At 38.3% G+C, this 23,101-nt stretch overlaps 1 protein-coding gene across 2 annotated transcripts in view; it reads right to left on the bottom strand.

Annotated features, from left to right (window-relative positions):
* Nucleotides 1-22,538, bottom strand: part of ZDHHC13 (zinc finger DHHC-type palmitoyltransferase 13) — a 47,394-nt gene extending 24,856 nt beyond the window's left edge. The window contains exons 1-8 of one of the 2 annotated variants that reach the window (XM_032881195.1): nucleotides 22,441-22,538; nucleotides 12,182-12,322; nucleotides 9,047-9,169; nucleotides 6,954-7,031; nucleotides 5,267-5,411; nucleotides 3,784-3,848; nucleotides 2,241-2,403; nucleotides 1,872-1,997 (exon numbers count right to left, since the gene is read on the bottom strand). In XM_032881195.1, the coding sequence (XP_032737086.1) occupies nucleotides 1,872-1,997; nucleotides 2,241-2,403; nucleotides 3,784-3,848; nucleotides 5,267-5,395 (483 nt within the window). In that variant the 5' untranslated portion in view covers nucleotides 5,396-5,411; nucleotides 6,954-7,031; nucleotides 9,047-9,169; nucleotides 12,182-12,322; nucleotides 22,441-22,538. Of the gene's footprint in view, nucleotides 1-1,871; nucleotides 1,998-2,240; nucleotides 2,404-3,783; nucleotides 3,849-5,266; nucleotides 5,412-6,953; nucleotides 7,032-9,046; nucleotides 9,170-12,181; nucleotides 12,328-22,440 lie in introns of both variants that reach the window. The other variant, XM_032881194.1, reaches the window with a different exon arrangement.
* Nucleotides 22,539-23,101: the final 563 nt, after the last annotated feature.

Raw genomic sequence — 23,101 nt, 5'->3', positions numbered from 1 at the left:
TCACGGTAAGGACTTTGGCTTTTATTCTGGGACACAGAGGGAGGTATCACAGGATTCCGAGCAGAGGAATGACAGGACCTGCCCTACATTTCAAAAGATTCATCTGCCTGCTCCGTTGACAATGGACTACAAGTGAGTGGGGCAAGGAGATGTGAGACAACTGCAATAATCCGCATAGAAGATAATGGTGGCTGGACAAAAATGCCACCAGTGGAACAGTGAGAAGGGTCAGACTCTAGAAATACACTGAGGACAGAATTAGCCAATATGTTTTGCTACTGGACTAGATACATGGTGTGACAGAGAAAAGGCAAAAATGGCTGGGAGGCCAGAGTTGCCACCTACTAAGAAGGGAAAGTCTATGGATGGAATACTTAGGGAGGAGTAGGGCAAAGATCAGGAGTTCAGTTTTGGATATGTTATGCTGGAGCTGCCTATCAGACACTGAACTGGGTAATTCAAGTAGGTAATTTGATAGAGGAGTCTGGAAAGATCTGAACTAGAGATAACTTTGGAAGCGGTCAACATATACATGGCATTTAAAGCCATGGAAGTGCACTGGGGGTGCCTGGGTGGCTCAGTTGGGGAGTCTGTTTCTCCTTCTTTTTCTGCCCTTTTTCTCATTCATGCTCTTTTTCTCCCTCTCTCAAATAAATAAATAAAACCTTAAAAAAAAAAAAAGAATAAAGCCATGGAAGTGTACGACATCACCAAGGGAATGAATGTATTAAAAAAGAGGTCCAAGAACAAAATCCTGGGGCACCCTACCAATACGGGGTAGGAGAGAAGCAGAGGGGCTGGAAAAGGATACTGAGGAGTGACAGTTACTCTCTCCCTCCATACATCTGAATGCAAAATTGGTGCAGTATTTGTGATGACCCTCTGCATAGAAATCTGGTGCCCGTGAATTTAGAATCGACATGAGGGTATAATTACTAATCATTATTAGATAAGATGATGCCATCTGTCTTATTTGAAAATATTAAAAAAGTAGAATCAACTCAATATCTCATTTTAACAATTTGAATTATATTCACTAATATGACTTAGATTTTGGGGGCTATTCACAAGAACAAGCTGAACTTCCTAACTTTCTCTATCAATTAAGTTTAGAAGAACATCACTCAGAACTGCCAACTTACACGAAGAGTAAACTCGGGGTACATCTGTAGAAATTCCAGATGTTTTCATTTTGTGAGGAGCCATCACATGCTTGAAGTCTGCAACACTTATTTTTAAAGTCTAACTCCTCTGTGTTGAATGTTACTACTTCCTCTTGAAAAAAACTTCAATAAAAACAAGTTCTATAAGAAAATCTTCTACAGGAGCGCCTGGGTGGCTCAGTGGGTTAAAGCCTCTGCTTTCAGCTCAGGTCATGATCTCAGGGTCCTGGGATCAAGCCCTGCATTGGGCTCTCTGCTCAGCAGGGAGCCTGCTTCCCCCTCTGTCTCTGCCTGCCTCTCTGCCTACTTGTGACCTCTATCAAATAAATAAATAAAATCTTTAAAAAAAAAAAAAAAAACTTCTATAAATTTTCTCTCAACAAGGTATTTCTCCTTTTGTTTCTTTAAAAATCAGTCTGTTTTCAATTCATTCATTAAATGTGCAAGTATGCTATGACATTCACAAGATAACACACAGCTTTAGAGCCATCTAGCTGAGGATCACCAGTAAACTGCTAACAAAATGCCAAATTTCCAACTCTGGGCCATGTGATGTGTGGGAAAGATGCGATTAGCAGATGTAATGTAGCACTAAGCGAATTTCCTGGTTTCACCCTGGTTTCCTCCCTGATTTACCTTCAAAAACAAACACAAATGAACAAAACAGTCCTTTTTATGGCCCATAAAACAGAACCCATATGAAAATACCTCACATTTCTGCAGCCACCTCCAAAGTCTGAACTTCTTGTTGGCTCTCATTTTTGCCTCTGTTTTTAGCATGTGAATAATGAGGCGATTTTTATTCTGTAAAGCCATGTCAAGAGGTGTTTCACCCTTAATAAGAGAGAGAGAGAATACTCAGTTATATTTTCTACAGAGTATGGTTGCTAAACATTTGATAAGAAATCAGCAGAATCATAGACTCAAATGTATTCATTCTGAAAGTAGCCAACTAGAGTTCGTGGTTATTTATCCTGTGGTTAATTGAAAATATATGCATAGCTTATGTTTATGTTGATGTACTAATTTTCTAACTGAAGACATAATAAACTAAGGGAGATAAATACCTGGTCATACCTTAACATTTCGGATATCCAGGCTAGAACCAGCTTCCAAAAGTTTATCGACCGCATTAACATTTCCTGCTGCAACTGCCCAGTGGAGGGGAGTGTTCTGGTGTATTTTATCAGCCACAGTGAGAGAAGGATTAAACTTTAAAAGAAATCCAGTTGGTTCTGGTCTGTCTCAAAACAATAAAATACCCAGGAGTTTTAGAGAGATGAATGATTTCAAGGGTAAATGCAAAATTATGAATCTTTTAAGCTAACATATAAATTGACCAATCAGTTAAGTATTCTGAAAACCAAGAAACTTCTTTTTGCAGAGTTCTATTCCAGGGGCTAATAGGAGAGATGCACCTTTCAAAAAGACATCCAGAAAGTGACAGTCTGCTACACAGAAAATATAATTTCAACATCAATACAATGAAATAACTTGTTTTTAACCTTTTATTTTCATGTTGTTGTTCTCTTGGTTAACATTTTTTCTTAAATTGTGAATTTAACTTCAGCCAATGTTATGTTATTTACCTAATTAAAACTAAATGTACAACATTATATCTGAGGCAATAAACCAAAAGCTAATTTTCCATGTTCCCTTAAACCTCTTATTAAATAAAACAGGTATAAATAATGTCCTAAAATATTTATTTATCTTAGAAACCTATGGATTAGCAGGCAGCATTCAATATTTTTACTTTACCATCAATATCTTCCCTTCTTTAATGACTACTCAAGAGATTCTTTTAATAAAGCAGTATTCTACTTACTTATTCTATCAATATCTTTAAACACTATTATCTGACTTTAGTGTTATCACCAGAAAAGAAGAAATGCTTTTTAATAAAACTCAGCCCCCAGCACTCCATGAATAAAATGTAATGGCATCACAACTAACTCAGTTCCTAGGAGAGAGGTCCTAAGTAAAAGCAGAATCAGAAATTAAGTACAACACCGGAAACAAATTCATAAAGGTAAAACTGTAGCAAGTATTTGGACAGAAAGAATACCAGACGTTGACTATCTGGTGGTCATTAATCACATGTGTTTATATAATAGATAGAAAAACTTAAGTATGTAAATACTTGATATAAACACATCAATAGACTATATTTGTAGATCAGTTACAATTAATATTTTCAGAGCAGTCAACAATGTCAGAGAGCCTCAAAATGTATTGTTTTCTGAAAAGATTTTATCATCCAGATTTCAAATTATGAGAACATTTAAACTTGAAGCCATTTTTTAAAAAATGCAAACTCAGAAATATAAATCATATTAGTAAGTTATGCTATGGAATCTCTACCTGTTCTATAAGGAAATTTTTTTTCTTATTAGTAGCTTTCAAACTATCGGGAAAAAGCTATCAGGAAAAAGAAAATTTATTTCAGTGGTGCCTAACCACAACTACATTAAAAGTTCCTAGCAGTCACAGGGTGGAAAATCTTTCTTTCCTCTTCAGAAAGTATTATCATCTCAACATAGATTAAGATATTTAAAATTACATACAGAGAAATTAGAACCAAGAATCAAAATGAGGCAATTCAATTAAATGTACTTACCCAAGTACTTTGTGAGCTGATAACATCAGAGGTGTCTGCCCATTTAAATCTGTCATATTCACACTCTGTCCAAAAGGAAGAGTCAATCAGACTTACTGTAAACACAGTCAAAATTCTCTCTTCTCTTAATGGAAGTAGCTCTCTAATACATTCAACATTACAAGAAGGGTTTACAAGAAGGGTTGTGTTTACAAGAAGGGTCCAAATATCATTTGAACAAAAGAATGTTCTGCTTCAAATCCACAGGATAAAAATTCACCGTTTTCTACAAAATATTCTTAAGGGGAAAATGTGAATATATAGTTTAAAGTATATGATGTGAATGGAAGAGAGCTAAGGGGAGGGGGAGAACGCTAATAATCACCATCAAATATAAGAGACTCAGAGACCTTAGGAATCATCTAGGTTACAACTTAACTGACACAGTATTTCAAACCATCGTGACTTATGTAACAGCACGCAGTCTTTATGTAAACGTACTTCAAGGGATGGTGAAATGTCCATCTTTTCTGAGGCAACTCACCATATTTTTGGACTTACGTTTCAAAGAGTAAAGCATGAAAAATTATTTTCTGTTTTCCAGGATATAGGGGGGAAAAAAGGAAACCCTATCTCCACGAGGATATGTTCCTTTTAATAAAATGGCCCAGGTTTGAGGCACACAATAATGATTCCATCCAAGTCAAAGAAAGAGTTTCAGTTACCAAAGAGTCTCTTGGGCCTTGGAGGAATACAACTCAGGAAAGAGCCAAAAGAGAGGCAGACAGGGCTCCTCCTCATACGTCTTCCCAAAATGAGACCCAAGAGGTTATAATTATTCTACTTCAGTTGGCTAAGTCTGCGAGAAAGTGCTTATTTAAAAAGAACACAATCATTCCAAGAGCATTTGTGCAAACATGTTTCCACGCCTGTTATAGGCAAGTCTGCTGATACATAAACTACTTTGCTACCAGAAAGCACATCCCAGACAAGAACAGTGAAACTCCCACCACCAATACCCTATAATTTAACCTGTGCCATAAATGGATACCTCTTAAGGCAAGTCATTTTTCATGGAATTACTTTAGAGAACAATAAGAAGCACACATTCAAATTGGTCTCCCATTTGGACTCAAATAATGAAAGCAAATGACAGGTTAATTTAGTGATCTGACTACCATTCCTACATTCAACCAGAAGAAAAATACAGGCTTTTGAAGTCATGTTTTTGAAAAACTCTGCAAATTACTGGGATCATAAGGAAAACTATTATAGGCTTACACGTTTCAAAAATATCTATTATATGTTACTGTGCTAAATGATCTGTCCTTTTTGCTCCAATGAAGCTAGAAAACCAGCACAGCTACACTTACTGAGGCTAATATTTGACTATCTGGATATCTTTAACTTCTACTTTAAAAATGAGGACAGAGTATTACTAATCACCCTTCCAATCGCTTCAGCTTCACAACAGCTGGAGTATAAGATAGGTTTCAAAACATACCTGTCCTTTGGAGATGAGATATGCTATAATGGGCATGTGTTGAAATAATACTGCCAGGTGGATGCTGCTGAAGCCCTCCCCATCAATGAGAGTGGGGTCTGCTCCATACTGTAGTAGTAATATGACCATAGGCAAATGCCCTTGTCTGTAAAGAGGATAAAAATTATACCGTTTTCTGTAGCATGCAGAAAAACTTCAGGGAAAAACTGGTATCACTAAGACATGAGAGATTTTGGTTCAGTATAAACAGTATTTCCTAATAGACTTTTAAAACACTGGAAATTCTCTAGACATATTTCACTTTAAGGCTCCAAACTTAGAGCTATCTATAAAGTCCTTCTTGAGTGCTGGTAATACACTTAATAACCTCCCAATCTACTATAAATCTTATGTTGCTACCACATATAAGTAATAACTTTACACGACTAATGCCCAAAATGAAAACTTTAAAACCACTTAAACTGCATTGTTGCTATTTTAAAAAACAAGAAATAATCATGAGTCAGATACAATGAAGTACAACATTCACAGACTACAGGAATACTTTGATAATATTATTTATTCTTAGAAACTACATACTTTTACACTTGATTGTGGCTCATTTTCCATGTAAAGCACTGTATCTTGCTAGCTTAAAAGGGATGAGTTAACCTAGGTTCTTCAAAATTCTTGGATATGGAAAAAAGATTTCACTCCTTTTCTTAAATGTACAATTAATCATTTCAGTTTTGGGTTCATGCCAACCCCACCAACCAGAGACTGGGATTAAAGTGACAGATGAAGAAATTATTAAGTATCAAGACATAGCGTCTGGGTGGTTCAGTCGTTAAGCATCTGACTTTGACTCAGGTCATGATCCATGGGTCCTGGGATCGAGCCCTGCATCGGGCTCCCTCCTCAGCAGGAAGCCTGCTTCTTCCTCTCCCACTCCCTCTGCTTGTGTTCTCTCTCTCACTGTCTCTCCATCTCTCTCAAATAAATAAATAAAATCTTAAAAAAAAAAAAAAAAGAAAGAAAGAAAGAAAGAAACCTCCCTTAAAAAAAAAAAAGGTATCAAGATAGGCACATATCAACTACAGCTTCAAAAGGCCAATATATAGCAGAGAAAAGAACTGACTGAAATGGGTATTAAGGAGGGTACTTGTTACGATGAGCCCGGGGTGTTGTATGTAAGTGATGAATCACTGAATTCTACTCCTGAAACCAATATTACACTGCATGTTAACTAACTAGAATTTAAATAAAAATTTGGGCGGTGGGGAGAACTGACTTTACAGTTCTCTGAACTATAGCTTTATCCACGTGATCAGATATAAAGATACTTATTTTGATTATAAGGAAATATAACACACATACTTGAGTTTAAGCATCACAGTAGAAACCTAAATTAAACACAAAAACACACTATCTCTGGAAACTCTTTGAAACTATATATATATATTTTTTTAAGTGAAGAAAGGGAAAAAAGGGAAAGAAAGCCTTTCAAATGGTCTATAACAGCAGTTTCCAATATGGTAGTTTCTAGCCATATGTGGCTATTTAAATTAGTTAAAATTAAATAAAATTAAAAATTCATTTCCCTACTTGCATTAGCCACACTGGCCAACACAAAACAAAACACTTCCATTATCACAGAAAAGTCACTTTGATTCTGAATAGCACTTTCAGTATTCAAAAAAATCTTTACCTGATGGCCCAGTGAAGAGGAGTCGAATTTAAATCTCCACCCAACTGATCTACTACAGCACCTTTTGAAATATAAAACCTATTAAGAGCAGACATAAATGAAAATAAGACTTAAAACTAAAAATTCATGATGAGAAAGAAAACATTAGTTTTTCCTTGTAATAAATGCACGAAAACAGAAATTAAATAACCCTCTCTAGAAGCACTCAGACCTACATGAGATTCAAGGGATTCACATACAGCATCAAACAGATCCCTGGTGAAATATTCTCACCATTTCAATAATGATTCCTGCTGTCAGGAACATTCCATTAGAACTGACACACCAAATGCACGATAACTACTCACTACATACTCTAATTACCCAGAACTCTTAAAATGGTTTATATTCAAAACATTTAGGATCACACATTCTACTTAACTTGCAAGAAGAAAGGTGAAATTATGTCACTTTTAACAGTTTAGAATTAGAATTACTAGGTGGGATTGAATTCTAAAAATAAGTAGTAAAAAATTAATTCAAAATCCTTTCAGAAAAGTTAGACATTTTGAGTACTTGGCTTTCTATTTTGGGGTCACAGGTGTGATACAGTGTATCAAGTAAACCTAGAAGGTAAAGAGACTTATTTTCTTTTGTGGTTTACAGGAATTATAATATTTATAATTATTATCATTATATTTTATAATATTTATATTTTATTTTATATCCATATTGTATATAAAATATATTATATAATATATAATTTTATATATTTTTCTATATATAATATTCTATAAATATTCTATAAATATATTTTTCTATATATAATTTTATATATATTTTCTATATATTTAATTTTATATATTTTATATTTATTATATTTTATAATATAATATAGCAGCAGATAAAAATATACAGTAGATAAAATAATTTTATTATATTTTATATAAAATATATATCTTATTTATATATATTTTATATATTATATAATATATAATATATATTTATTGATATTTTATGATATAATTATAATATTTTAAAGTTGTGCTTCATATATCATATTATCCAAATAGCATTCTAGTTTATTTCCACAGAAAAGGTATTTGCCTGTGAGTATAAAGTATGTTTACTTTAGTATATTTTAAATGTTAGTCCATTTTTATTTTCTTAAACGCCAGGGTTTTTAAATATTATATAATACAAAAATACACACAATTCACATGCACACATATATTTTACATGCTAAAGTATAAAATAAAGAAACAAACCAAAAAACCCTGGGTAGGCAGCACCACTCTATGAAGGGGAAATACTTTATACAACTTAATACATGTCTACTTAAAAATGTATTCCGTATGTAGTTTAAAAAACGGTTAAATCATTCCCCTACCAATCGACTCCTACTGGGATTATGACAAAGTGCAATATGTTAATGTTTCTTCTAAACTAGATGAAACTTTCTGTTCTAGTCTGAGACAGTTTGTTATACTTTTCCTTTTCAAAAAATGATGGGGGTGGGGCACCTGGATGGCTTGGTCAATTGAACACCCAACTCTTGGTTTGGGCGAAGGTTGTGATCTCAGGATCATGAGACTGAGACCCGCATCAGGCTCTGAGCTCAGTGTGGGGTCCGCTTGAGACTCTCTCTCCCTCTGCCCCTCCCCCTCCCTTTAAAATAAATAAATCCTAACCAAAAAAAAGAAAAAAAAAATTTTGGGGGGGGCTGCCTGGCTGGCTCTGTCAAGGGCACACAATCCCTGATCTTGGGGTTGTGAGTTCAAGTCCCAGGCTGGGTCTAGAGCTGACTTAGAAAAGAAAAACAAACACAAAAAAATGTTAAATTTCACTGCCTGAACTTTATCTTTACAATGGGCTCCCATGGCTTTATCTTCAATTTTTCTTTTAGGGTCCAGTGAGAGTCCTGGAATGGATGATCACTAAGGTTCTTTTCAACACTATGATAACCGATGTGTGGGGCACAAAGTTTCAGGTGTTCATTCACAATAAAAGATGACAGATGGCACAACATTCATACTTGTACTTGAAGAAAAAGACAAATGAGGAGAGATCTAGAATAACAAATACACAATTAACACACATATATCCCATCTTACCTTACAAGATCCAGCCTGTTGTTAATAGCAGCCCAATGAAGAAGTGACACATTTTCTTTGTCCGGTTGCCTGACATCATATCCTGCTTCTACCAATTCTTTACAACGTTCAAAAATCCCGTATCTCAAATTTTTTAAAAAAGCATAATTAATACCATTAAAATAATTTCAAATACCAAAACTTCTTCCTTTTACCATGTCTTTAACCTTTCAGTTGACACAGAAATACAGTAATTAACAAAGACATACACAGAGGGCATACTGTTAAGCCAAACAACAAAAGTAAACCTTATTTACTAACTGACCAGATCAACCTACTTGGGAGTTGAACTTGATTTTCCTAATTAAACTTCAACATTCACATTTCCCCTCCCTTCAGTAAATTTTCTATTATCCTCTACTATATGCTAGAAATGTATAGTGCTGATCCCTGACTACAATTCTCTCCCTTAATAAGGGAGAGAGACTAACAGCAAACTTGGAATGGGATAAATTTAATAATACAATGTAGATATGGTATAGTTACAGCAAAGAAAGGAAAGACCAGCCCTTCCTGGAGATGAAGCATGATATATGTGAACTGTTTCACAGGTTGAAGGAAGGCATCTGAGGCCAAGGAAACAGACTGGACAAAAATCAGAGATGAGAAATTCCATGATGTTCAGAGAAATATAAGCGAGTTAGCACAGCAGAAACATAAAGCATTAAAAAAAGGGAATGGCAAGAGGCAAGGCTAGAAGAGGTGTGCAGAGACTGCGTGGGCTTTCTAGGCCATGCTATGCAGTTTAGACTGCTTAGCTTAAAGGGAAGCCACTGAAGATTTTAAAGAGGAAAGCACACACACTTTGAGTTTTAAGAAGATCGCATTAGTGGTAGAATGGAAGTTAATTAGAAGAGAGTGACTCAGGGCGCCTGGGTGGCTCAGTCGTTAAGCATATGCCTTTGGGTCAGGTCATGATCCCAGGGCCCTGGGATTGAGCCCTGCACTGGGCTCCCTGCTCAGCGGAAAGCCTGCTTCTCCCTCTCCCACTTCCGTGCTTGTGTTCCCTCTCTCACTGCCTCTCTCTCTCTGTCAAATAAATAAATAAATAATCTTTAAAAAAAGAAGAGGGTGACTCTTGTACAGAAATACAGGTGAGAGCCAAAGAGAACCTAAACTAAGAGATGGAAAAGGAGGGATGGACTTGAGGAATATTTAAGACTGTTACGAAATTATCAGAATGAGAAATGTCTCTTCTTAATGTTATAGTAATTTTTAAAATCATTCATTAGCTTTATTTCTTTCTAACAGTAACTATTAAGTCTCCAACAAACCATTTAGCCTTTCTTTCAGACTTCTTTCCATTTAGAAGGACCCGAATGTTTCAATAGGCCCTCGAGGGTCAAAATCACATTTTAGATTAAATAATTTCTGCCTTACCAAAATGTGTAGGCTTATCAGTCTGTCTTTATGGCACTTTCTAAAAGACAGAGATACCTGTTTGACAATGCTAAGTGAAAAGAGGAGTTAAGAGAGTGAACTGTTGACAATGATACATATATTCATATTCTCCAAGTTTTAAGTGTCAACTTTAACATTTTACTGAAAAAGAAATACTTCCCTTATGTGAGAAATATAAGAGTACACACTAATGAGGATTTTAGTGATTTAGACAATGAGCATATCCTAGTTCTCTCCTTTCCAAATACTACCTAATTATATTCCCACAACCATTTAAGAAGGTCCAAGACCGGGGCGCCTGGGTGGCTCAGTGGGTTAAGCCACTGCCTTTGGCTCAGGTCATGATCTCAGGGTCCTGGGATCGAGTCCCGTATCGGGCTCTCTGCTCAGCAGGGAGCCTGCTTCCCTTCCTCTCTCTCTGCCTGCCTCTCTGCCTACTTGTGATCTCTGTCTGTCAAATAAACAAATAAAATCTTTAAAAAAAAAAAAAAAAAAGAAGGTCCAAGACCTGGAGGAAATTTCAGGAAAGATATAAAATGCAAGTTTTTACTGAGATTACCTGTGAATGTTGCCTAATTTCTTACATTCATCATAACAGAGCTTTACTGACAGCAGATAAACATTTAAATGCTTCTATGCTAATTAAAGCAAATATTTACCTTAAGAACATTCTTACCTTCATATAAAAATAAGAATAGCAAATAATATTCACCTAAAGGAGCAGTTCCAAGGGCCTCTAGAGTTCATATAAATTAGTAATCAGAATACTAAAATAATCATCGATTATTTTTAAACATAAATAACACATTAGTCTTTGTTAAGGCTTAACGGGCTAATTAATCACCAAACATCTTTGCTTTTAATAGAAATTATATCAAGTTAATGTGATAACATTAGTTCCTTAATGTTGACTGAAAGCTCTGATGGACAGATTTGTATTTGATTACAGTAGTCAATTAATGAAGTCTGACAGACAAAATATTTCAAAATATGTTCAATGGCAAGAGGCGGGTTGGCTGTTAATGAACAGTGAGATCCATGAGGGTACAAATGTTAGAAATGAAAAAAAATATTAGCAATGATTTAATGCAAATACCCACATATGGAAATCTTAAGGGGAAACTTTCAAAACATACTTTCCATTTTCAGTGCAAGCAAATAACCCACTATATGTTTCAGGTGGTCAGAAAACCTATTTTACTTTACTGACGTTCTTCCAGTACCTCTAATACAATAGGTGCATAGAAAGTACTCAATAAATAACTGTTTAAAATATCCATAAATGTGTGAGCTGATATTTTTCCCATCCCACTGACCTATTTAGGTTGTAGTACATTTTTAAACACTCAGATTTGTGTTTTAAACTTATACATTTAATATCATTTATAATCATTCATTCACTCAACAAAGATTTATCCAGCACCTGATACAAGACAAGAACTATGCAAAAGCACTGGGACAACAAGGATGAAAACGACATGCTTTTGCTAAGAAGCTGCTCTTGACTTAATGGGAGAGACGGGTAATCAAGAGTGAATCAGGTGCACTGCATCAAATGCTCTGACGCTGGCAGGACAAACATGTTAATGTTGAAGTATGAAGTGAGGAAGGTATATACTGGGCTGCCATGAAATGCACAAACATTATTATCATTCAACAGAACACAGGACAAAAGGAAACACTGGGGAGACTTACTGGGTAGCTTTTACAATGTCACAGTTACTAGAGTCCTCTATAAGAGGAAGAGCTTCTCTCGCTTTAGCAAGTTCTTTGCTTTCAGATGCGCAGATTCCATGTCGACCAAATCCTGGACGGTGGGGGCCATGGCTGTGATTCCTGCACTGAAGAATAAGAGTAATTTGACATAGCATAGTAGGAGAATTAATGTCACATTCAATTACATAATGAAGCATCTGCTACTGTCAATAGTATCTATTTATGTTCTTAAATGAGAATTTCTTCCAGTCTTACAGGTATATCCTAGGAAAGATTTTCATCCTAATTCTATTCACTAAGATGAGATGCTCACTATGAGAAAATTCCAAATTATATATTTTGTCATAAAACAAAAGTCATTTGCAAAGTCACAAATATACAAAGATAAGAATGAATTCAGACTTCTCACCCGTAAGTGCAGGCCAGAACACAAAACACAGTTTTAAAGAGCTGAGAGAACCGCAAACCTGAAACACCAGCAAAACTATTCTTCAAAAATGGGGGTGAAATACATACTTTTTGAGACAAACAAAAGGTGAGAAAGTTGCCAGCAAACTTATACAAAAAGAAATGATAAAAGAAGTTCTTCAGGCTTAAATGAAAATAATATCATATGGCAATCTAAAACAATACAAAGGAAGAGAGTACCAGACCACACGAGTAACTATGTATAATTATGTGGGTAAACATAACGGACATTTTCTCATTTTTTAATTTCTTGATAATTGTAGAAAAGTGGAAGTATACTTGCCAGTATACTTGTAAAAGATGTTGAAACAGTTACAAGAGATACTATAATAGTATTTACAGGTATGCAGTGATAAGGAGTATAATGGTAACCCAAGGGTAACCTCTAAATAAAAAGGTATAATAAGGGGCACCTGGGTGGCTCAATGGGTTAAAGCCTCTGCCTTCGGCTCAGGTCATGATCATAGGGTCCTCGGATCAAGCCCTGCATCGGGCTCTCTGCTCAGGGGGAGCCTGCTTCCCCCTCTCTCTCGGCCTGCCTCTCTGCCTACCTGTGATCTCTGTCAAGTGAATAAATGAAATCTTAAAAAAAAAAAAAAAAAGGTATAATAAGCCAAGAGCAGAGACAAAATAAAATATATTAAAGACACCCAATTAATATTTTTTTAAAAAGCAAGAAAAGGGGTTCCTGGGGGGCTCAGTCAGTTAAGCATCTAACTTCCACTCAGGTCATGATCCCAGGGTCCTGGGATAGAGCCCGACATTGGGCTCCCTGCTCAGCGGAGAGTCTGCTTCTCTTCCCTCCTACCCCATTTGTGCTCTCTCAAATAAATAAATAAAATCTTAAAAATAAATAAATAAAAAGTCAAGAAAAGTAGGAAAAAATGAACAAAGAACAGAGAAGAAAAAAGAAAAACATACAAGATGATATATTTTCACCCAACCACCATATTGAAACTCCACTAGGATACTGCTTTGTGGTCACACCCTCCCCCTACCCCAACGTCTGCCAATCACCGATACATTCTTCATCACTAGTTTCATCTTTCCCAGAATGTCATGTAATGGAACTCTAAAGCATATAATCTTCTAAGATTGGCTTCTTTCACTCAACATAATGCTTTCTGAGACTCAATCCAGTGGTTCTGTCTTATTAATAGTTCTTTCCCTGCTGTATAATATTCCATTATATGACTGTATCACAGATTATCCATTCAAACAATCCAAGCAAGTTGTTTCCAGCTTTTGGCAATTTTAAGTAGAGCTCCCATAAACATTCACGTACAAAGCTTTTGTATGAACATATGTTTTTGCTTCTGTAAGAGTGAGATTGCTTGGCCATCTGGTGATCTATGTTGAATTTACAAGAAATCGCCAAACTATTCTCCAGAGTGGCCGTACCACTTTGCATTGCCACTAGCAATGTATGAGAGTTCCAACTGCTCTACATGCTCACTGGCACCTGGTATGGTCAGTGTAACAGATAGGTAGCAGTATAGCATCATGGTCTTAATTTGCATATCCCTAATGGCTGAAGTTGAGTATCTTCTCATGTGCTTATTTGCCATCTGTTTATCTTCTTTGGAGAATTGTCTTTTACCCATTTTTTAATTGGGCTGTTTGTTTTCTCACTGTTAAGTTTTGAGAGCTCTTAACATTATACATTCCAGACACAAGTCCTTTGTGTCTCGATTTGCAAATATTTTCTCCCAGCCTGTAGCTTATTTTCCCATTCCTTAGAAGTATCTTTCATATGACAAACATTTTAATTTTGATGAAGTCCAATTTATCAATTATTTTCTTTTATGTATCATGCTTTGGGTGTCATTTCTAAGAACAGCTATCTTGGCACCACAACTCCTCTGTTCAAAGAGAAAGTTCTCCCCCCGAGTTCCAGGCACCTGTGCTGCCAGGAGACCTCCTTCTTGTTCCTTCAACTTGAACTAGAGGGTTTCTCCTGGAGCGCTCTGTCTCACTAATCCTTACTTCGATGGTTCAAGTTTAGGCATGGCAGGGAACAGGGAAGGAGACCCAGTGCGGGGGAAATGTAAATTAGCCCCTGGTTCAGTGGTTTTTTGAATTCTGGTCTTTCCTCCCCATCTACCTGTTACGATTTACTTCTCAGAATCCTTAAATAGCTGCTACTTATATTCTGCCCAGTGCCTTCAGTGGGACAGGCAAATGCTTACTCCATCTTACTGAGAACCAGAAGCACAAATGCTCTTTTGAATAGTGAGTTCTGCTTTATCTGGTGAATTCAACCTCCCTACTTCACACTCCTTATAAGCAAGCATACTTGCACACAGCTAAAAATAAACATATAGGTAGTTAGATTAAAACAGAAATAAGAACATTACTTTAGGATTCTTTTCATCATGTCACAGCAATTATAATTATATCCGATTGGAAGAAGACAAGCTGTTAAGGAAGAGTTGAACTACAGTCAGAATTACTACAGTTTAGTCATTCCCCCCACCTCTTGTGACAATTCAACTTTTCTTTTTATTAAATTCTTAAATTTCTACCTTGAGGATGAAGGACAACCTATTTTTTAATAAAGGTCTGGGTAGTCCTGAACTTAAATCAGGACACTGACATTAACGTGTCAGTAAATAGATTAATTAAAATTGACAGAGTGGTCTGGTCAGTCTACCTTTCACATCAACACTATTTTTTTTTTAATTATAAACTGAATCACATTCATTTTAAAGATATGGCAATATAAAACTGAACAAAGGATAAGCAAACCTGGACTATTTTCTTTCCAATCTTGTAGCAACGGAGATACTATTATTAGGAGTTTGGTGTATCCCTACCTCACTGTGTATACATTTGACCCTTGAACAACAAGGTTTGAATTACACGGGCCCGTGTACATACAGATGTTTGTTGATAAATCCAGTATAGTACTGAAATGTATTTCCTCTTCCTTATGATTTTCTTAACATTTTCTTTTCTCTAGCTTACTTTTTGGTAAGAATACAGAACATCACACATATAACATACAAAATATGTGTTAATCGACTGTTCTCATTATCAGTAAGGCTTCCAGTCAAAAGCAGGTTATTAGTAGTTGAGTTTTTAGGGAGCAAAAGTAACATATGAATTTTTTAAGTGTGTGGGGGGGGGGTCAGCGCCCCTAAACCTGGTGGTGTTGCAGAGATGTAGGCTGATTTCAGCCTTCACTTCTATAAAGAATGTTACAATGAAGAGCATTTGTTTTTCCAGCAATAAATTATTGTGTATATATGGCATACAAAGTGTTATGCTAGAGGCATGAAAACCATCAGTGTCTATCTTCCAGGAGTTTAAGTCTAATAGAATCTAATAGAGACAAACAGAGTAAAATGATAATGGAAGGCAACATGAGATTAAGTGGCAAAATTGGGTGGTAAAGACTAAGGGACAGGAGGTACCTCCTGTTCACATCATCACTTTTTGCCGAAATCCAAAGCAGAGTAAAACCTAAGAAATGATTATATAAACTCAAAGCCTGTTTTTGAAGTCAGTGGTCTCCAAAGCCAGGCAAGGCCACTCAAGGCCATATATGCAGTGATCCACTGGGCAATGGGAGAACATGGTAAAGCTTCTATTATAATGACTTTTATCTTTTTTTAAAAAAGAGCACATCACAAGTATTTACAAATCCAGTTCTTTAAGCTTTACTAATTTTAGCACTGCCAGCCTCTTTTGATTTGTACATCAAGCAAGTCATCCTTACGGTCTGTTTACAAGGTGACTTGGAAGTGGAGTAAAAGTTCCACCACCCAGAGGGCTTGACAGGGTGAAGTGATGCGGGAAGAAATGGCACTGGACAGAAAGTGCACGGCTTCTAACACTGTCCCAGATGACTGCAGCCTGTTCGGGGGGTTGCGAAAGCAAGAGAAAGTTCCATGTAGTGCAGAGAGTACCCTGGTCAGCTGTGTGGGGGAGTCTAAGGTACATACCATCTACCTGTCCCAAACGACAACACAGTGGAGAAACTGTCCTTCACGCCCACCTGTGCTCCCCGTTCCTTAGAAGGGCAAAGGCGCAGAGGGTGTGGCAGGGGTGGCGGGGGCAGACCTTCAGCATACTGCAGTATACATCAGGTCAAGTTAATTTTCAAGTAAAATCATCTAATTTTAACTAAGTTACCCCTCCCAAAATAAGCATGTGGCTTACACTGATTCCCTCAAAGAGGCCAGAAAGTTGGACAACAATAATAGTGTAAGTCCAAGCAAACAAGAAAAGGCAAAGCTGACACTTCTATGCATATCTTCAGTATCGCCTGAAGTAACAACAAAGACAATCTAACGTGATTTAACAAAAAGCCAGCCTCCCTCCAAAAAAAAAAAAAAATCAAAATTATCAAAAAGGCTAATTTGAAACAGGTTTCATTTTTTTTTAATTTTTTTTTAAAGATTTTATTTATTTATTTGACAGAAAGAGAGAGAGAGAGAGATCACAAGTAGGCAGAGAGCTCGGCAGAGAGAGAGGGGGAAACAGGCTCCCTGCTGAGAAGACAGCCCGATGTGGGGCTCGATCCCAGGACCTCGAGATCACAACCTCAGCAGAAGGCAGAGTCTTAACCCACTAAGCCACCCAGGTACCCCGAAACAGGTTTCTATTTATTATCTTTAATTCAAAACCTTACCACGAGTATATACTGAGCTATCAATCAATGAATAGAATTCAGAAACATACTGTCAAATCTTACAATAACATGCCCCGGGACGATACAAATTCAGCAAGGAGCTCCTGCCCCAGCCCCCATGTACCTCGAAGAGACGGAAGCAGGACTTGTAAAGTCCCAGCCGACCACACAACACAAAGTCAGCCGATCAGTGGAGCAATCAGAGTGATCAACTACCAACACGTGAGGACAAACTGCAGTCAGTACCTGGGTGATTTGGACTGTGCGTCCGGAGACAAGCTCTCGGCCAGCTTGGAGCACGGCTTCATTTATCATTCCACTAATCTCACCATACATGATGCTTTACAAAAATGACTATTTGGGATCCCACTTTTCACATTATGATAGGGTTTTACTTTAAGGGTGTAAGCTCAAAACTGTCACTGATTGAAACGCATGATCAAAACAGCTTAGAGACCACAGCTCCTTTGCTCTAGACATCACACTTCCCAAAATTTTACAAGAGCTACAGGTGAGGAAAGGAATGTCCTGCTTTCAGGGAGGTCAACTTTGGAGATAGTCACATAAAGTTGTTTAAGGAAAACAACCATATATTCCTATTGCCAAGACTGAAGCAACATTTATGTCAAGATACTAAATCCTTTTTAGAAATTAAGTGTCCAGTTACCAAAAAAAAAATTTTATTTTTTTTTCTTAGTATTCTCTAGTTGTTTCATTTTTACCACATTGAAATGAGAACCCCTTGAGAATAAGGCCAAAGTCTCAGATTTCATGCGGGCTGAATGATGGTGGGTGATCATCTACCCTATTTTTGGCTTTGGTTTTTACATTTGTAAAATGGAAGGAGCAGGTCAATATGGCTACGAAGTTCCTTCCACGTTAATGCTGTATGGGTCGAAGAGGAGCTGTTACAACAGTCATTATTAAAATGTGCACTGACAGAGCCTTCACATAAACAAACACCCTTTATGGTGGTGGAAGCTCAACTGCCACATGGCTGCCTGCAATGCTAAGGTAACAGAAGAGCGGGGGCGCCTGGGTGGCTCAGTGGGTTAAGCCTCTGACTTCAGCGCAGGTCATGATCTCAAGGTCCTGCGATGGAGCTCCATGTCAGGCTCCCCACTCAGCAGGTAGGGGAAGCAAAGTCTGCTTCCTGTCTCCCTCTTTTTCTGCCACTCTCCCCACACATCTTCTCTGTCTCTCAAGCGAATGGATTTAAAAAAAAGGTAACAGAAGAGACTAAAGCAAATTCTCAAATTCTCATGATACTAGCAAACTGATAAGAGTTTTCATTACACATTCATTCAGGGAAATGTAAAGAACACCTGCTGTATACCAATCACAATACAATCCCCAACTTACAATAATTCAACTTGGGATTTTTCAATTTTATGATGGTGTGGAAAAAATATGCATTCAATAAAAACCATACTTTGAATTTTGGTCTTTTCCAGGTCAAGTGATATGTTGTAGGACACTTGTGGTGCTAGGCAGCTGAACTGAGCTCCCACTCAGCCATGCACTCACAAGGGGTGAATAAGCAATAGGCTTTCAAGCATTGTACACACAATACAACCATTCTATCGCTTTCAGTACTATATTCAATAAATTACATGAGATGCTCAACACTTTAGTAACAGGCTTTGTGTTAGATGGATTTGCCTAACTGTAGGCTCATGTAAGTGTTCTGAACACATTTAAATAGCTAGGCCAAGCTATGATGTTCAGTAGGTTGGGTGTATTAAATGTATTCTCAAATTATGATGGGTTTATTGGATGTAACCCCTTTGTAACTCGATGAAGATCTGTACGAGGTAATTAGGGAATAAGACACAATTCCTGCTGCAATCCATCCATCCATCCATCCATACATCTGGTATTTACTGAATGCCCTCTATGTGCCAGGCACTGCTCTTGACACAGAGATATGACAGTGAACAGAACAGGCAAGATTCAAAAAAAAGTAAAAAGGATACCAAGAAAGAAACATGTAGCTAGCTTAATACCCTCCTTCAAAGGGAAGGTAAATGAAAATTATGTAAGAGATATGTGGATACATACATCTGCGGTGATTTTTACAACAAGATTTGAGTCCCTAAATTCTTTGATACTTCTCCTTTAAGAGGAGAGGTTCTGTGTCCCTTCCTCTCAAATCTGAGCTCTGTGACTGCCTCACTAATAAAATCCCACCAACGTGACGTTCCACCAGTTTGCGGGCCCAAGCCTGAGAAACTGGCAGCTTCCTCTTTCTGTCTCTTGAGATGCTCACCCTTGGAACCCAGCCACCATGCTGTGCAGAGGCCCAGGCCACATGTAGGTGTCCCTGCTAAAAGTCAACATCAACTACCAGATATGTGAGTGAAGATATCACTAGATGATACCAAACCCAGATGTTAAGTATCCCAGTTTATGAGTCTTTCTAGCAAAGCCTCCAAACACAGTGGAACAGAAACAAACCATCCCTGCTATGCCCTGTCCAAATTCCTGACACAGTCCATGAACAGGACAATGGCTGTTTTACACCTCTACGTTTTGGGGTGGTTTTTACACAGCAATAGAAAACCAGAACAATTTAAGAAAAAAGAAAAGAGAAAGAAAGAAAAGAGAAGAAAACAAAACAAAACTATAACAATTTTAAGATATAAGGGGTCATACAATACTTTTCACATGGAGATATCACGAATCATATGATTTTTCTAAATAGTAAATAAGTACCACTAAAGTTACAGTGGGCATTAACTAAAGAGAAACTCCAGATCTAGAAATCATATTCAAACTCTGATAAGGGTCACTATCATGCCAGATTATCAAATAAAACAAAGAGACAATGGATAACCATTAAAATTTCTCATGACATTAACAGAAGTACCAGAGTTCAGTTTCCGAGTTCATTCACTGGACAATTGTTTGCAGAGTACCCACCAATGCTAGGCACTGTTCTAGTTGCCAGGCACACAGCAGTCAACAAAACTGATAATCGCTGCCCTCATAGAACTTACGTTCAGTGGAAGGAAGGAGACAACAAACAAAACAAAGTATGTTAAATGGTATTAAATGCTGAGGAGAAATTTAAAAGAAAGGAGACTAGGGAATGTTGCTAGTAGGGGTAACGATGAGGAGGGGTTGCGCACTGAGCTGACATTTACATCAAAACCTTCAAGTGGTGGGGAATTAAGCCACGTGGGTATTTGAGGAAAGAGCACTCTAGACAGAGTGAAGAGTAAGTACAAAGGTCCTGAGACCAATGTGGTTTGGCAAGCAAGAAAGTAGCTAAAAAATGAGGTGAGAGAGGAAACTAGTGGCCAGATGGCATAAGCAAATGCCCACAAAACCCAACAACACTGAAACTGGAATCAGGAGAACCAAATTCAACCACAGCAGGAATGTTTTTGTCTGTTTTATTCACTGATTTATCTCCAGCACCTGTAACAGGGCCTAAGACCTAGTAGAAGGAATGAAGTCTTAGCTCGATCACTGAGCAGCTATTTGACTTTTAGCAAATGATGCCAACTTTTTGAGCCTCAGTTCTAATCTTTAAAACTAGAATAACAATCCCTCCCCACCTCACAGGGTCACAGTGATCAAGAATGGGGAAATATTTTGTAAACTGCAGAGCACCATATACAGATGAAGTCTTTATTACGGAAAAACAATTATTATCATTATGCTATTATTATTAAATAACAATTATTATGAACAATGACTACCTTGCCCCATTAATTTCAACCTCTGAATCATTCTCTTCCTCCATATGTCATGAAATTGGGGCAGGGCTATCTTCCCTTCAGCACGAGGGAGTGGACTTCAAGTACTTGAAGTCTTTTGTAAATAAGTGGCAGTAATTAAGATATGAGTTTCTCCTACCAACTTTTCCTTGACAGTCTCTGAGGAAAAAAAAAAAATGAGACATAGTTTTCACGAGAAGATTCTACACCCTTTTGTAAAATCCAGTCAGCTTGAAAAATTTTTTTTTACTGTCAAAGTGCAAGGATACCTAATATGAAAAGAACAACTTAAATTCTCCACATGTTTTATTCTTTCTCTTAAACCTACACCAGACTGTTGAGGACAGGAAGGCGGAGCATGAAAAACATTCTAAGGATTGGAAAGAGTTTTGTTTTTTTTTAAGAACCCAACTCCTCTAGTCATCTCAAACGGCTTGGATCCCATTAGGGACAGAAAATCTACTACCGAACTCACTCCAACTGAAGACAGCTTCAGTTTGCCCATCAGTAAAAAGGAGATCATATCATCTTCTTAAGGATGCTTCAATTCCAAAATAAAATAATGCATATAAAAGCATCTGGCGTAAGCTAAGCACTCACTACATGTTGGCAGAATCTGGATATTCTTCATTTATTCAACAAATATTAACTGAACAGCTACAACAGGCCTGTCAGCAGTCTAGGAACTGGAAAGGGGGCAAAAGGAAAAAGGACAAAAATCTTTTTCTCTTGGAACATCCTCCTGTTATCTGCTGTAACGTCCCCCACTGGCCCGTTCCGTCCTCTGGAACTGCAGCTGGCTTCTGGTAGTATCCCCTCCACAGAACAGCGTCCTTTGAGGTTCTGCGGAGAGCTGTCACGCACCTCTTTTCACCCACCTTTCCCCAGCCTACACTAACAGCCTCAGTTCTTTGAAGGAGTACGCAAGGATGTGGGAACAAGAACCAGAATAGGGCTGGGTGGGGCCAAGGCAGGTGTCCAGGCAACTCCACCGAAGAAAGAAATCAAGAGAACCGCACGGATTCCAGGCCAAGGTCAAGACAGGCTGGCCCAACTCAGGGGTGTCACCTGACACCTCTCCCAGGAACGGCCACACTCCCTTCCCAGGCCCCTCAGCGGTCCCCGCCAGGCACCGGGGTACCGGCCCCAGGGGGCGCCCTGGACCACCGTGGAGGATGGCGGGCCCGTAGGGCACCCACCCGTACGTCCTCGCCTTTTCTTTCCGGTCGTCTCGGAGAGAATTCCCAGCATCATTCTCGGTGTCTCCATGTTTCCTCCTCCCCAATCCAGGCCCCTCCATCCCCGGAGGCCCCTCCTGGGAGCCGCCTCACACCTACGCCCTCCCTCTCCCTACGGCAGCCGCCGCCGCTCTCCCCGCCCCAAGACTGCCAGCGCCCGGCCGCACTCACCTGCGAACCCAGCCCCGGCCCCTCCATCTCGCCACTGGCGGCCGCGACACGGCGAAGTGGCCGCAGCAACCCGCGAGCCAGCTCGCCTCAAGCCGCCTTTACACCCACTTCCTGCTTGAGGCTCCGCCTCCGCCGCGGCCCTGGTCGAACCCCGTGCTGCCAATCACCCTCGGGAGAGCCAATCCCTGAGCTCTCTTAGGCTGAGGGCGGGACTTTTCGGCTGAAGCTAATGGGAAACCGCGAGTCGCAGGCCCCGCCCCTAGCCCGTCCCCGCCGTGTGCTTCCAGCCCCAGGCCGAGAACGTGCTGGGCTCGCAGGGGTTGGCGACACGGGGCTAGGATCAGGCTGTTTTTCCAAAGTCACCCCACCACCTACTGAGAGCAAATGCAGACTTGGCTACTAAATAGCTAGATAACCTTGTGAAAGTTTCTTATTTTACTTCATTTCCTCATCTGTGAATGGGGGAAAATAAGGGTACTTAACATGATTGTGAGGAGGATTAAATGAGAGAAAACGTGCAAAGCTTCTCACTGAATGTTTGACATACAGTAAGGCGTCAATAAATGTTAACTATTAAGGCATTTGCCACTCTCCACTTCTGTGATCTTGAGTGAGCCACTGCCACCTTCTGGGCCTATTTTCTTCATACAAAAGAGAAAAT

This window comes from Lontra canadensis, unplaced genomic scaffold, assembly GCF_010015895.1.
Source record: "Lontra canadensis isolate GAN:19392208 unplaced genomic scaffold, GSC_riverotter_1.0 scaffold74, whole genome shotgun sequence".
NCBI classification, from domain to species: Eukaryota; Metazoa; Chordata; class Mammalia; order Carnivora; family Mustelidae; genus Lontra; species Lontra canadensis.
Note: the sequence above shows the minus strand (reverse complement) of the source record. Positions and strands in the feature narration are given on the sequence as shown.